The 16,587-nt window shown below is 38.1% G+C and overlaps 1 protein-coding gene across 1 annotated transcript in view; it reads left to right on the top strand.

The window, feature by feature from the left end:
* The window catches only part of MYO16 (myosin XVI), a 569,170-nt gene that overhangs the window by 126,790 nt on the left and 425,793 nt on the right, over positions 1–16,587 (top strand). The window contains 1 exon segment of the mRNA XM_033177288.1: positions 9,757–9,882. Within this exon segment, the coding sequence (XP_033033179.1) occupies positions 9,757–9,882 (126 nt within the window).

The following is a 16,587-nucleotide window of genomic DNA, read 5'->3' as shown; positions in this document are numbered from 1 at the left end:
AGGGAGAGTGTTCCAGGCTGAGAGTGAGAAGGGCAAACCACAAACTCCTACAGTGTCAGGGGCGAGTGTGGTGTGCTTGAGAAACAGCAAGGAGCCCGTATGGCTGAAGCAGTGTCAGCAAGGAAGGAGAGGTGCTGGGACCAGATCACACAAGCTTTTATGGGCCTATATGAGGACCACGGCTATGACTCTGCATGGAATGGGAAGATAGTGGGAAGTGCAGAAGAGAGGAGGGATATGAGCCTGCTCCATTTTAAAGGATCACCTACTCTGGCTGTTGAGTTAAGAACTGACTGAACATCCTGCTATAAAGACACATGCACACATATGTTTATTGTGGCACTATTCACAATAGCAAAGACTTGGAATCAACCCAAATGTCCATCAGTGACAGACTAGATTAAGAAAATGTGGCACATATACACCATGGAATACTATGCAACCATTAAAAAGGATGAGTTCGTGTCCTTTGTAGGGACATGGATGCAGTTGGAAACCATCATTCTCAGCAAATTCGCAAGAACAGAAAACCAAACACCGCATGTTCTCACTCATAGGTGGGAACTGAACAATGAGATCACTTGGACACAGGAAGGGGAACATCACACACCGGGTCCTATTGTGGGGAGGGGGGAGGGGGGAGGGATAGCATTAGGAGATATACCTACTGTAAATGACAAGTTAATGGGTGCAGCACACCAACGTGGCACATGGATACGTATGTAACAAACCTGCACGTTGTGCACATGTACCCTAGAACTTAAAAGAACTGACTGAAAAGGACAGGGGCGAACCTGAGAGTTTGTTTAGGAGGCTTTTCCAGTAATCTAGGCAATCAGTGATGTGGCTCAGACAACAGGGGTAGAATTGTAGTGTAATTAGACCTCCTAATAAATGTGTTTTGTGAGATAAAGTGAAGGCTTTAGAATGACTCTAAGCATTTTTAGCTTAAACTACCAGTGTGATGGAGATGGTATCAAATGAGATGAGGCTGAAGAAGACACAAACCTAAAGCAGGAAAGATCACATCAGTTCTGGAGATACTAAGTTTAAAGTGCCTCTTAGCCATCTTAATGGAGCTGTTGGGTTTGTGGTTGGACATTGGAGTCTGGAATTCAGATTTCTAGATGAAAGAAAGAATTTGGAGAACACTAGCATATATGTGATATTGAAAGCTTTGATACTGGATGAAGTCACTACTTATATGCAGAGGGAAAGAAATTTGGGACCAAGCCATGGAGATGAAGAAGAGGAGGCTCCAGAAAGGAGATGAAAAGGAGCAAGCAGTAAGGAAGGCGGAAAACCAAGAGGACAAAATGTCCTTGGAGCCAAGTGAAAAGTTCGAGGAAGAGGGAAGAATGATAGACTAGCAAATACTGAGTGGTCAGTTAAATGGGAACTGTGAATTGGGTATTGGACTTAGTACCATGGAGGTCATTGACTTTCTCTTGGAGGACAGTTTCAGTGGACTAGTAGGGTCAAAAGTCTGATTGGTGTGAGTTATTTAATTAATAATTCATTTATTACATGTAATGAATTAATGCCTAACACATAATAGAAATGCAATAGAGCCTTTGTTTCTTTGTATGGTAGAATATATTACAACTTCATATTTTTTTTAAAAAAACACTGCTAAGTAGAAACAAAATGCATACTTCAACCACTGCTAAATAAAAGAGCATACACACTTCAGTAGGAAGCTATTGAAACAATCAATACAGAGCAATAAATTGCTATGATTTTCAAGCATTTTCAATTTTGACTTTCCTTGTGACCTTGTTTTTATTGAACAGAGAGCATAAATTTTACAAATAATTGTTCTAAAATAACCCAATCTTGTGGTCATCATTTTTGAGCTTTTAGCAAGAAAGTAACAATGGACAAAAGACTAGAATGCTGTCCCTTGAAAATTACAGCATTTAACAGCTAGTGGTTTGGTTTGATTCACATGTCTGAATTGGTTAGTCTGTTTATGTTAATAACTGTCATTTCCTTGTGTTTTCTTTTCTGTAAGATATATAGTGTATTTATCTATTATGGCGATAAGGAGAAGAAGACACTTTTGTTCACAGATTGACTTCCATACCTGAGTTGGAATGTCAGTTGTGGTCAAAATTAAGCATAATTTTTCACCCTGTTAAATTGTTATGTGCAAAAGAGAAGAAACTAACAACAGAAGGTTCAATGGGAATAAACTTCTAATAGGACAGGTTTGGAGTTGACTTTACCTCCTTTATTAGAATTGCAGCAAAATAACCAAACATAACATATCTCTTTTTAAAAGGGATCTTTTAGTTTACATTATTTTCTTGTTAAAGTAAATAGGAGCCTCAGAAAATGATACAATTTTAATAAACACCATGTTACAGAGTATATGAAAATGAATTCATCAGTTTGAGACTATAGTCTTCAAAAATATTAATGTGATAACTAGCATATATATTATGAAGACATTGTTGTTTTATTATTTACTGTGTTAGCACATAATCTGATATATCACATCTGGCCTTGAGGCTTATTTATTTGCTTTGTTAGGAAAGAATTATTCAGGAGATGCAAGTATCAAGCAATTTTATTTTTGTCACCTTTATTTCAGTAATGCTGGTTCATCCGTTACTTATAGCTGGAGACGGCCACTGATTTTATGGTCATTTTTAAAGAATACAACTTCTGTGGTCACTTTATGTCATAAACCAACCTCAAATTAAAGTGTCCAATCCCATATTACAATTAAAACTCTCAACTTAAGTCAGGAGTTGTCAAATTTTTGTGCCATACTTCCCAGTGACCCTTGGGTGTAGCTCATGGATCGCCTTTCAAAATAATTTTTAAAATGTAATAACGAATGGGGCATAGAAAACAAATTATGTTGAAATATAGTCATCATAATATTAAAAGTCAATATTGCACTCTTCCAAATGGTCCTTTATGCTCATTCGGCTTTCAGGAATTTGGGGACACTCCAGATTCCCTCAGCTAAGCTGTAGTTGCTCCATGAGGCACCTCCTAAAATAGAACCAGAAATGACCACAGCTTCATGGGTAAACCAGCCCATCTCTTGCCATTTACTTTGTGCCTGCACAAATCAAAACCAGTTTATTATATGTCCATCAGACTACTCAGGATATGCAGCTTCTCAGCGTGGTCTCTACAGCCTTTCTCTGCTATAAAATTGGGAGGTACTCACATCCACCCTGACACCACCATCTACACACAGTGGAAAGGGAAAGTGGACTCCTAACACACTAAGAGTGCTCTTTAATAATTGTTCAACACTTTTTCTCATTTTGTCTTTAATTTCTGACCTACTGTGCCCTCAGTCTCGAGGTAGAGTTCAAAAGTCATCTGAAAAGTTTTAGGGCAACTATTTTCCAGTCTACATATGTAGTCTCACTTTGGGATATGATTTATAGTATTTTCATACTTCTGTCAAAGCTGAGGTAGTAAAAATCCTGTGTTAGTGTTATGATGCAATGGATGAACAAGACCTGAAATTATTGGCCAACAATCCTGACTGAACCTAGGAGGGATTTGAATGGTCCTCAAGATTAGTTTTCATTTCTTCCTAACATAGTTTTTATTAAAACATAGCATTAGCCTCAGCATGATCTTCTAGCTTCAGAGTGGCGGGAGTCACAGAGCTTCAATAAGAACAGATTCAGTGGGAATATATGATAATATTTAACATTTTAAATACAGATTAGTAAAAAATCAGATGCACAAATACAAGGGTAAGATAATTAAAAACAACAGAGGAGATGGAGACCATCCTGGCGAACACGGGGAAACCCCGTCTCTACTAAAAAAATATAAAAAACTAGCCGGGCGAGGTGGCGGCGCCTGTGGTCCCAGCTACTGGGGAGGCTGAGGCAGGAGAATGGCAGGAACCCGGGAGGCAGAGCTGGCAGTGAGCCGAGATCGCGCCACTGTACTCCAGCCTGGGCGACAGAGCGAGACTCCGTCTCAAAAAAAAAAAAAAAAAAAAACACAGATATTTTCCAAGTTATACATGTGGAAAAGACTTAAGCCTCTGGCAAAGACCCTTACAATGTAAAAATATGATGAAAACACACAGAAATGTTATCTTTGATTATGCCAGAAATTATAATTAACATTTTGTATTAAAGAGTAAGCAAAATTAAGAGACAACAGGTAATTTGCTGAGAGTAATATTTGCAACAAATTTCCCAAAATTTTAATATCTTCAAAATATGCAGAGTTCATAGAAATTAATAAAAAAGATAACCACCTCTCACTAGAAAATAAGCAATAACAAGAGTCAATTCACAAAAGAAAAATATCCAACTGGCCTATGTGTATGAAAAGAGGACCACTGCTGGGAATTAACTAAATGCAAATTATTTGAAATCATTTTAGAAATAAACAATATTGAAGACCAGAAAAGCTAAGGATCTGTGCAAATGGATTCTTTCATACACTGCTGGACTGTGGGTAAATTGGTACATTCTAGAACACTGCATGGCAACATGCCACAGGAACTTGAAAAAATGCTCATTATTTTAGACTCAGGATGTATCAGAAGGAAATCACTATGGACATACATAATAATCACCAACAAAATTGTTTTTAAAAGCAATATAAAAAATGGTAATTACATAAATATCCAACAATTAGGAATTAGCCCAGTCAATGAAAATGTGTCTGTATAATTGTATAGTATGCTTTCCTAAAAATCTAGGGTTTAGAAGCCCAACAGCACCATGATAAAGAGGCCAGATAGACCCAACTCGGTGCTCATCCTGGAAGTCTCCATCACTTCCAAGCTGTGACTTGTGCTGGCTTCTTAAACTCTGAGTTATCATCTTCTCATCTTTGGAACTGGAATAATAAGAGTGCCACATTATAAGATAACCAGGCCCAATGAGACCGTGCATGTAAATCACTCAGCTTATTGTCTAGTTCGTACACAGTGAGCTCTCGATCAAACTTAGCCTTTAAGGGATCCAAACATTCAATAGCATGGAAAATATTAATTATATTTGAATAAAATAAATTGCTAGGTACACAGTAATTCTAATTTTATTTAATATTATTTTAAATTGACAAATAATACTTATATGCATTTATGGGGTACAATGGGGTGTTCTGATATATGTATACAGTGTGAAATGGTTAAATCACGCTAAGTTAACCTATCCACCACTTTTCTTATTTTTTGTTGAGACATTTAAAGTGTATTCTTAGTTATTTTAAAATGTATAATACATTTTTTATTGACAATAGTCATCCTTCTTTGCAATGGATCTCAAAACATATTTCTCCTGTCTAGTTGAAACTTTGCACCCTTTGACCAACAACTCTTCATTTTCTCTCTTTCCCTCCCCCAGTCCCTGGTAACCATCATTCTTCTCTTTACTTTTATGAGTTTTACTGATTTAGATTTCACGTAGAAGCGAGATCACGCAGTATTTGTCTTTCTGGGCCTGACTTATTTCACTTAACATAATGGCCTTCAGTTTCATCCACGTTGCTTCAGATGACAGGGTTTCTTTCTTTTTGAAGGGTGAATAGTATTCCATTATGTATATATACTACATTTTTATGTATTTACCTCTTGATAAACACTGAATTTGGCTGCTACGAATAGTGCTGCAGTGAGCATGGGAGTATGAATATCCCTATGACACAGTGACTTCCACTCGTTAGGATATATCCCAGAGTGCGGTTTCCGGATCATAAGGTAGCTGTATTTTTAGTTTTTTGAGGAACATCTACACCATTTTCCATAATGGCTGTACTAACTTACATTTCTACCAGTAACATACAGATATTCCCCTTTCTCTGCATCTTGCCAACACTTACTTGTCATCTTTTGAAACAGCCATCCGAACAGGTGTGTGGTGATAGTTCGTTGTGGTTTTAATTTGCAGCTCCCTAATGTTTAGTAATGCTGAGCATTTTTGCGTCAGCCCATTAGCCAATTATATATCTTCTTTCGACAAGTGTCTGTTCAAGTCCTTGGGCCATTTTTAAACTGGGTTATTTGTTTTCTTGTTATTCAGTTGTTTGAGGGTCCTGCTTTTATAAAGAGAGTTGCATCGATAAATAGAAAGAAATCACCAGAATCTGAAAAGCGAAGCATTTATCCAGAAAGTCCAGTTGTCAGTATCTTTAATGTCTTTTTGTATTTTACATATTTTAAACTCTGAAAAATAAATACAAAGTAATTTAAAGTTAGGAAAACCTTTCTGGATTTTGCTTGAATACATGCTTGAAAGGGCCCAAGAGTGTGTTGCTCTTAAAACCCAGGCAGGGCCCTCTTGGTATTTAATCTGTGGACATTGGCTCTGTGCTGCCTTAAACCCTGTCCAGAGCGATTGATTCAGCTGAGAACCAACACTGAAAACAATGATAATGCTACTTATTTTAATTTCTATAAATATTGGGTTGAGGTACTATTTTTCAAATGTCAGAACTGTCTTTTATTTGGGAAAATAAATGGAAAATCTCGAACTTCAGAAATAATTGGTATAGCATGTTTTCTAGCAATTAGCACTATCAGTAAATGAAATGAACAGGCTGTCAAAGGCTGGGATGCTGTAATATGAAATGGGCACAGTGCTGGGGGCTTTGACCTGATACAGGGAGAACTTACCCTTATGTGGGATCATAAAAAGAGAAGATGTTCTAATGACCGAGTGACCCTGTTGTCTGTCTTCCCCAGGCCTACGTCACACTGGATATGTGTGTGTTGGGGGGCAGTTTTAGAGGAGATCCCTTCTAGAGTAGACTCAGTCTCCCAAATGTGGAGCCTGGGATTCTCCTGTGCTTTCATAGCTGAGAAAAACACTAGGACTTGGTGATGGTTTTGCAAAGCACACCAGGAGGCAATATGCCACATTTACCAAACAAGACTGTGCCTGCACAGATGGAGAGCCATGAGAAAGCTGAAGCAAGCATATAGATACTGTGTATCATCCAGAGACTAAATGTTAACATAAAATTAGTATGTGGAAGGGTGAGGGACATAGAAGTGGTTTACAGTAAGAAGAAAAAAATTATATTAATATACAAAAATGATGGTATGAATGCAGGATGTATTAGGAGCCTCAGTAGGGTAGTGTTACCCTTGTGGTTTGACTTCTCTGTGTGACTGCGTGTCCACTCTTCTGTGCTATTTCAAGTCTGAGTGCTGGAGGCTGCAGAGCATGGCCTCAGATCTCAGTGACCATGCTTCTTCCTTGGGTCAGTTATCTAAACGCTAAACCACTGCTTCTCCATCTGCAAAGTAAGGGCAACAATCATATCACAGATGATAAAGATTAGAAGAAATAACTCACAGCTTTTATACCTAAAGTTTTAGAAGCCACTCCAACCACCTGTCCTGCTTTGTAGCTACATAGGTGATGTCCAAATTGTAACTTTTGTGGGAACTGTGTTTGCAAATATGCTGCTGCTGGTTCACAGCAGAAAGGATCACCATCTCTGTGTTTCTCACAAGACCCTTAAAGTAGCAAGAGAGGACTGTTCTGAGACACAGTAGTGATCAACACTGTTACATTTGGGCGCCTGATATCCTCCAGTCATAGTCAGGACAAATAGTAGGAGCATCAATTCCATTTCATAAATAGGTATTTTTGGTGTTTTTTTTTTTGCTTTTGTTTTTGTTTTTCAAATCTTTTAACTCTAGGTCTAACATATTCTTAGTGATGAGAAACTAGATCCCATGGGGGCTAGCTGTTTGCTTATGGATTCAGAAGTTGATTGCCAGTAGACTGAAGATAATGCTCTTAACTCCTGCTATTGTATTATGATAATAGAAAAGTTGGTTATCTCATGTGATTAAGTAGAGGTATTCAATTAGGGGTTTCGTTTGTTTGTTTATTTTGGTTTTGGGATTACCTAGAAGTAAACTTGCCAGCCTCCACGAAGGTTACTGGTAGTAAAACTTTGGATGGAGTCTCCAGTGAGTTAGCTAGGACTTGTAGTCTTCCCAGCTGTGCTTGTGATGACTGGCCCAGGGTTGGACTAAGTTCTAAATGATGAGAGCCAATTTTTGCTTTATGGAAAGCAAATCTAATCTTGCAGGGATTGGCCCTGCGAACTTAGCATCATTAGTATCAATTGCTAACCAGAAAATGGATTCATTCTTGATTCCATTTGTAGACTCCGCTTTGTGCTAAAAATTAGTTTCTTCTGAGATTCAGATTATTGCATATAGCACAGAGTAACTGCTGATCATTAATCGATTATTCAAATAATGTAGAATCAATTTAGAAGCAGATGAATAGATTAATTCTCCAGGATAGCAAGTATATAAAATTATATTTTCTAAAATACTTGTGGATATATCATTTTTGGGACTGTTTCCTAGAATATTAATAGGATTAATTCTGTATGTAGCAAGCCTGGGAAAATCTATGTGAAACAGTGTCTTAATTTAGATGAATATATTTATTCTAATGTAGTTGAGTTACAAGAAATAAACATATATTTACACTCTGTAGATTGAAGAGCCTGATTAGGTCCAAAGGTATAAAAATAAATGTTTTTGTTAAATTTTATCAAAATGTACACATTTAATAAGCCTTTTTGACTTTAATTTTGTCTTTGTAATAAAAACACAATGGAACAGAGCTACAAAATTCCATGCTATCAAACCTAGAAGATGGCATTGATTGTACTACTTTTAAGGTTTTTTTCTTTCTTTTCTGATAGTTTCTTCTTCCTAATTCTTATGTTTATAAAATAAATCATGTAGTTGCTTAGTAACCTCATTAAAGTGTGATGAGAGTTTATATAGAAATAAAGGCTGCTACCTTAGAAACAGGAATTCCCTCACCTGAAAAATGTAAAAAATTCTCCAAACTGTTGTTCCAAAGGCCTTATTTCTAAACTTAAGATTCCATTAAAAACTAATCTGGAGCCAGATGTGGTGGCTCATGCCTGTAACCCCAGCACTTTGGGAGGCCAAGGCAGATGGATTGCTTGACCCCAGGAGTTCAAGACTAGTCTGGGTAACACACAACATGGTTAAAACTAGTCTCTACCAAACAATCAAACAAAAAAAATTAGCTGGGTTTAGTGGCACGCACCTGTATTCCCAGCTACTTAGTAGGGTGAGGTGGAAGGATCACTTGAGCCCTGGAGATTAAGGCTGCAGTAAGACATGATTCCACCACTGCACTCCAGCCCAGGTGACAGAGAGAGATCCTGTCTCAAAAACATAACGAAAAAAGAAACTAAAACTGGGAGAATGTTACAATGGTAGCTATACAATCATTTTTAAGCCACCACCAGGATTAGTTAATCCTTTTTCGTATTCCTGTGCCTTTTACATGTACAGAAGTATCACAGTGATCACATTTCTTGTTTTTAGTTATTCTTTGAATGACTTTGTATAGCACCGAGTTCAATGCCTGGAATATAGAGCTAATCAGCAAATATTTTACCTTTGGGCAAGAAATGGTAAGCTTTTCAATGATTATATTCTATAGTTTAAAATATTTAGATTGCATTGAAATGGAACTCTCGGAGGGGGATGAGAATTACATGAAAAAGTGCACACTATCAGAGTCAGAGGGAAAATGAATAACCATAAGCATCCTTTCAAAGACTGATAATTACACCCACTTATACCAAATAAATAAAATTACGTGTATGTTCTTTTGTTTTTATGGTCTCTGTATTTTAGATCCAACATTTCATTAAGTAGCTCTCTTTAAACCACTGAGTGAACTGCATGAATACCACTACTTTTAAAAAAATGGATAATAAGATGTCTCTTCACTGCAGTTACACATGGCGTGTGCGAGTGGCTACAAGGAGGTGGTGTCTCTTATCCTGGAACATGGTGGAGACCTCAACATAGTAGATGATCAGTACTGGACTCCCCTCCATTTGGCAGCCAAATATGGCCAGGTAGAGTGATTTTCTGAATTCTTTTAAAAATAATTTTATATAATTAATGAATAATTTCATACTCAATTTTGATTTGATTTTAAATTATGTACTAATCATTATTGTAATTTGACTTTTAATAGTATCTTGCTACTGAACAAATAATTTTATGGTTAAAGGAAAATGCTTATGCAAGAGCCCACAAAAACATGTTCCTTGTGTATCTGAATATTGTAGTCAAATCATTGAAGAAATAATCAAAATCTATAAACATTTGTCATAATATGGAGTTAAAATGTTTTTCATATTATATAGACTTCATAAGCTTACAGTTTCATGAATCTATAATAATTATGTGTTTTCTGCAGCTAATATTTTATTCATGACAATAGTAGGAAAAGTAACTTAGTTTTACACATATATGGAGATTTTTTTTTTTTTTTTTTTTGAGACGGAGTCTCGCTCTGTCGCCCAGGCTGGAGTGCAGTGGCGCGATCTCGGCTCACTGCAAGCTCCGCCTCCTGGGTTCACGCCATTCTCCTGCCTCAGGCTCCCGAGTAGCTGGGACTACAGGCGCCCGCCATCTCGCCCGGCTAGTTTTTTTTTTTTTTTTTTTTTTTTGTATTTTTTAGTAGAGACGGGGTTTCACCGTGTAGGCCAGGATGGTCTCGATCTCCTGACCTCGTGATCCACCCGTCTCGGCCTCCCAAAGTGCTGGGATTACAGGCTTGAGCCACCGCGCCCGGCACACATATATGGAGATTTAAGTTAATGTGTTCATTTCAGAACATTACTTTGGGGTAACAATCACATCTAGTAAATTTGTAGTAAGTTAGATCTCTAAGAGACTAATCATTATGTAAAATAATCTATCATCAATTTCAGCTGTGTAACTGTCAAAAGAATTGAAAGTGTTTGCATTTCATGTATTTTAGAAAAAAAACATATTGCATGGGGAAGTTCTTTCAAACTAAAAATAACATTGTTTTGACAGCACCTCCTGTAAAAAAAGATCCATTTATTCAATACATATATTTAAGGGTCTACTAAATATCCCTGAATTGTGCTTCTACGGTGATTCAGTCTCTTTATTTGTTGCTGGTCTGTTCCAGCTTTTTATTTCTCCTTGACTGAGTCTTGATGGGTTGTATGTTTTTAGGAATGTATCAGTTTCTTCGAGGCTCTCCCATTGGTTCAATATATTTGCTCCTAATATTCCATCATGATGCTTCTAAATTTCTGAGCCGCCCGTGACTCCGTCTCCTCTACCAATTATTTTTGAGCTGCTCACTGTTCCCGGGTTACTGTCATAGTAAACGTGGAGGAGCAGGAAGAAAAGTCTAAGTTAGTGAATTTTAAAACAGCTGTTTCTTCTTCTAAAAATACTAATTTCTGGCTGGGCGAGGTTTCTCACGCCTGTCATCCCAGCACTTTGGGAGGCCGAGGCGGACGGATCACGAGGTCAGGAGATCGAGACCCTCCTGGCTAACACGGCGAAACCCCGTCTCTACCAAAAATACAAAAAACTAGCCGGGCGCGGTGGCGGCGCCTGTAGTCCCAGCTACTCGGGAGGCTGAGGCAGGAGAATGGCGTGAACCCGGGGGTCAGAGCTTGCAGTGAGCCGAGATCGCGCCACCGCACTCCAGCCTGGGCGATAGAAAGAGACTCCGTCTCAAAAAAAATATATTAATAAAATAAAAATACTAATTTCTTAAAGTCTTGTAAAACTTGGTAAAGAATGATACAAGAACATTAATGTGTCATTATTTTCACATGAAACCAGCCTGAAAAGCAGGGAAATGAGTATACGTTTCTGCAGCTGTTCCATTATAAAGTATCTATTGCAGTCTTTGGCTCTCCATGTTGAGCGTGTCTAAAGGTAATCAATGTTTCCTGACTCATAAGGAGAGTCTAGATATTTATTTTCTACTTCCTGGAAGCTGTAATGACCAAGGCATAAAGAATTAGATTCTGATTAGAATCCGAAATTCTGATTAGAATCAGAAATTTTATCCCCCAAGCAATCAGATGAAGCTACTGACCTTTTTCTCAGAAATGCATAGACACAAAAAGTATCCCTACCATTTCAGAGGTTGAGTCCTCTATGAAACTAGGCATAGACCTTCCAGAAGCCCCTAAGAAATCCTGCTCTGCAGAAATAGCACCTTCTTTTTTTTTTTTTTTTTTTTTTTAAATGAAGGAGTCTTACTCTTTCACCCAGGCTGTAGTGCAGTGGTGCAATCTCAGCTCACTGCAATCTCCACCTGCTGAGTTCAAGCAGTTCTTGTGCCTCAGCCTCCCAAGTAGCTGGGACTATAGGCACTCACCACCACACCCGGCTAATTTTTTCTATTTTTAGTGGAGATAGCGGTTTGGCCTGTTGGCCAGGCTGGTCTCGAACTCCTGACCTCAGGTGATCCACCTGCCTCGGCCTCCCAAAGTGTTGCATTCACAGGCCTGAGCCACCGTGCCCTGCCAGAAATGGAAGCTTCTATCCAGGAAATTATGCTTCTAATAAATCTATACGATATAGTAAGAATTGAGAGATAAGATCAGCCAGATAAAATTTGTATTATGTGGTAAAAAATTCTGTAATTAGTTTGAATGATGAAAATGGATTTTTAAATGTTAATTTATATAGTTAGATTTAACAGTAAAAAACCCTTTAATGATTAACATATATGCCACACATGATAACAGGCCATGCGTCAGTGGTAGAGGGACCATGAGCCCAATCTAATTGCCACTTCTTTCAGAAAGCTTCCTAGAGATTCCTGTCCCTCAAAAGTCGTAAGACACAGGAATCACCGAATGATAAGGCAGAGAGAATTAGTGGTTATCAGTGTTATTACCTGCCTTTACCTGTCACATTCCAAAAACTTTCCAACCTTTTATTAATCTGTTCTTTCAAATTAGAGAAACCCAGTCATGAACTTACATGAGAAATATGATTCAGAAGCCATGTTTACTTTGTCAGATGCAAAGGAATTAAGATTGTTTTTATTACTCCCTCTCCAGTGTGCAAGCTAGGTTTCCAACATTCATCATTTATTCATGATAAGTCAGTTAAGAAACACTTCCCAACTGCTTCATTTTTTCAAAACCAGCTACAAAACAGTTGACCGGAAAATGTAAACACACCCTAGCTTTCATTTTTTAAAGATTTCCTATTTCTATTTTCTCATGCATTTGATTCTGCTTATTTAAGGGATTACATTCGGCAGCTTTTGCGTTGTTATAGATTCCTGAGACTGGGTGATTTATAAAGAAAGGAGGTTTCATTGGCTCACAGTCTGCAGGCTGTAAAAGCATGGCACTGGTATCTGCTGGGCTTCTGGGCAGGCCTCAGGGAGCTTTGACTCATGGCAGAAGGTGAAGCAGGAACAGGCACATCACACAGTGGAAGCAGGAGCAGAAAGAGAGTTGGGGGATGTATGCATCGGGTGGGGGCAGTTGCCACACACTTAAACAATGAGATCTTATGAGAACTCACTCAGCACTGAGCCATGAGACATCTGCCCCGTGACCCAATCACCCCCACCAGGCCACACTTCCAACACTGGGGGTTGCAATTCAACTTGAGATTTGGTGCAAACAAACATCCAAACTATAGCAAGCATTATGCCAGCTTTGCTTTGAGGCCTCCACGGCCTTCTCACTGGAATAGAAAGGACCAGCGCTGGGTACCAGCCCCACCACTCACTGACTGTGAACTCAGCAAACCTTGACTGTTCTTTTTCCACAGAGCCCAACCTTGGGGCCACCAATTATTGAGAATGATAAGCATCTATAGAAAGGGGAGACTTTTACTTAGGTCAGCAGATTTTTGCGAATCATGAAGGTGAATGCCTCGTGTGTGTATGGATCATCAGTCAACATGTGTCCTGATCCACCGATGGTGGCCAGATTGGTACAGACAGATATCTTACTCAAAGGTTTCCAGAAATGGCCATTTACAATGTGCAGATGAGGCAGGTTTTTAAAACACATTATCTTTATCCTTTGCTTCACTAGACTTGCCTTTAATTTTCTTACTTCTGATACATTTTAGTACTAAGGAAAGTGTCTGAAGATCGTGTGTCTTTACTACTTTGTTCCATTAAGCCTAGTCAAGTAGTGTCTCCACTCAAATGCATGCTCTGGAAAAACAGACTTTGTCTACTGTGATAGCCCATTGTCCAGCAGAGTGACCAAAAGACAAAGGCAACCAACCCAGAATTAGATGCAAAATTGGAAATACTGAGGGTAGATGAGGCTTTTGTTTTAGAATATAAGACATCAAAACCAAGATACTCTTCTTTTACTCAGACTGATAAAACTACTGAGAGATTTATGATAATAGAAGATTTTGAGTAAATTGCATCTCAATTAATTCACCAAGAAAGATAGTATATGACATCTAGAATTATTCTAAAAAATTGTTCTCCTACAAAGATATCATTTAGTATGCACTTTAGAAATTATATTTTAGAAACAGGTTTATGTGAGTGTCAATTTATATGCATGGAAGATTTATAACTCTCTCTGAAGAAATTTGCTGTAAATATATTGTATCTGTATTCAGGGCAAAAAGCTTTAGAAATGTGAACATTTTAGAGAGACTAATGGCATTTTTAGAGACATTCACAGTAATTTCACTCTTATAAAGACCTTATAAATGTAAATACCTTTATGGAGAAGGAGGTAGCTCACACTCTATAACTGTACTTATTATTTACATTTATAGTGGGATGATATACGTATTTTAAAACTGCCTTTTATAAATATATTAACTGTTGCAGTGGAAAACAAAAGAGATGCTTGTTCTTGTCAAAAACTAGGAACTGAATAAATTATGTGAGCAATAAGCCTTTTGGTTTTACAACTCTTTCATGAGTTGTACGTGAAGTAAAATTTCACTCTAGTCTTGTATATATTTACTGTACTTAGTATTTACAACAGAATTGGCAATGCTACACCCAAAGATAAGAAAATATTTGTACAAATGCTGGAATCGAAATATTTTTGTTTCCCAAAGTATTTTGTATGGCGTAACTCACACATCTTAATGTTTAAAAAGCCATTTTTATTCTCAAATACAATTTTTACCCAGGTATATACAAATTAAGATATATTCAGAGCTTGAATTATTTTGTATATTTATTTCTTCTTTGCTTTGGAGAAAACAGTCTGATTATGCCCCTACTCCTCTGACCATGCAGTATTGACATGCTTCATGTACCGTCCTAGGCTCTAGTTGATGTTTGCCATGTCTTTGAGAAATATTCTCATGCCCTTAGCTTCAAGTGCTCTCTACATGCTCATGGCTGCCCAAGCTTCTCTCTGTTCCTCTCCCAAATTCTGCATCCGCGTGTACCCAGTGGCTGTGTCTTTCTTTCTGTCCTCTAACACCACTTGTTTAAAAAAAAAAAAAAAAAAAGCCATCATCTTCTCTTTCCCATCCCGGTCTGTGGCTCTTCTGTTTCGTCATTTATTCATCACGAAACTAGTCCTTTGCCATTTTCTTACCTCTCCCTCCTCTCTAATGCCTAACAGAACACTGAGCCTATAAACTCTCTACCCAGCAGATTGTGTTGAGATATTTAAGCTATAATCATCACCGGTCAATCTGTGCCTCCTCACTGCCCCTCTCCTCGCCCAGGACACTAGCATCTCTATATCTGGGTTAACCCATCAGCCTCTGGCAGGTTTTTATCCCCCTCCCCCACTCTTCTCTCAATGACGAGGCTACAGTAATCATTCCACAGGCAGACGTAATCACACGGTGTCAACACAGTATCCTTTCCATTGCGGTTGAAATAAAATACTTATTCCTTAGCACCATTTATAAGTCCCCATGTGTCAGAGGCCCTGCTTAAGTCTCGCATTTTATTTCTTCTGCCTCACCCCATCATATCTGAGGGTAAAGCTATACTGAATGTATCTCCATTTCTAGAATGCACCACCACATATAGCCTATTTTTGCTCTTCCTGAAATTGTTAAATTTTACCTTGCACAGCTACATTGAGATGTCACTGCACTGGCCGTCTTTCCTAATGCTAGGAATTTGCATATGACGGTTCCTCTCCTGTCCCTGTACAAGCACCCTGCATGTCCCATATCACAAACACAGCCTTACCACAACTTGCTGTAGTTGTCAGTTCATTCATCTGTATCACCTTTTAGTCTGTCAGAACTGAGTGCAGGAACATTTGTTTGGCTTATCAAAATATCATAGTATCTCAGACAGGAGCCAACACAGAATACTGGCTAAGTTACTATTTATTTAATGAGAGAATCAATAAATGCCTTAATGTAATACATACTTGCCTTTATCAATGGATCACTGAATAAACGTGTGAACAGTAGATGAGTGGTCACACCCCTTGAGACTGCTTCTTGCAGGAAATCATCCTGGAGATTTCCAAGAGAAACCTGGGCACATGCAAGGACTTTGTTAGCACTGGAAATAATTTGCATTTGGGATGTATTACTAAAATAAATCATGCACAAATGAAAGGGATTTCAACCAAAGGCAATACCGTATTTAGTGGTTGCTATATGTCCCCCTAAAATTTGTGTGTTGCAAAGTTAATCCCCAGTGCAGCAAAATTGGGATGTGAGGCCTAATGAGGGATGTTTAGGCCGTGAGGGTTTCACCTTCATGAAAGGATTAATACGACTATAAAAAGACATTGCAGGAGCGTTTCTCTCTCCTGCTTTTCCGCCATGTGAGGATATAATGA

This window comes from Trachypithecus francoisi, unplaced genomic scaffold (assembly GCF_009764315.1).
Source record: "Trachypithecus francoisi isolate TF-2019V2 unplaced genomic scaffold, Tfra_2.0 Lachesis_group18, whole genome shotgun sequence".
In the NCBI taxonomy this organism is placed as follows: Eukaryota; Metazoa; Chordata; class Mammalia; order Primates; family Cercopithecidae; genus Trachypithecus; species Trachypithecus francoisi.
The sequence above is the reverse complement of the archived record's forward strand: the minus strand, read 5'-3'. Positions and strand labels throughout refer to the sequence as shown.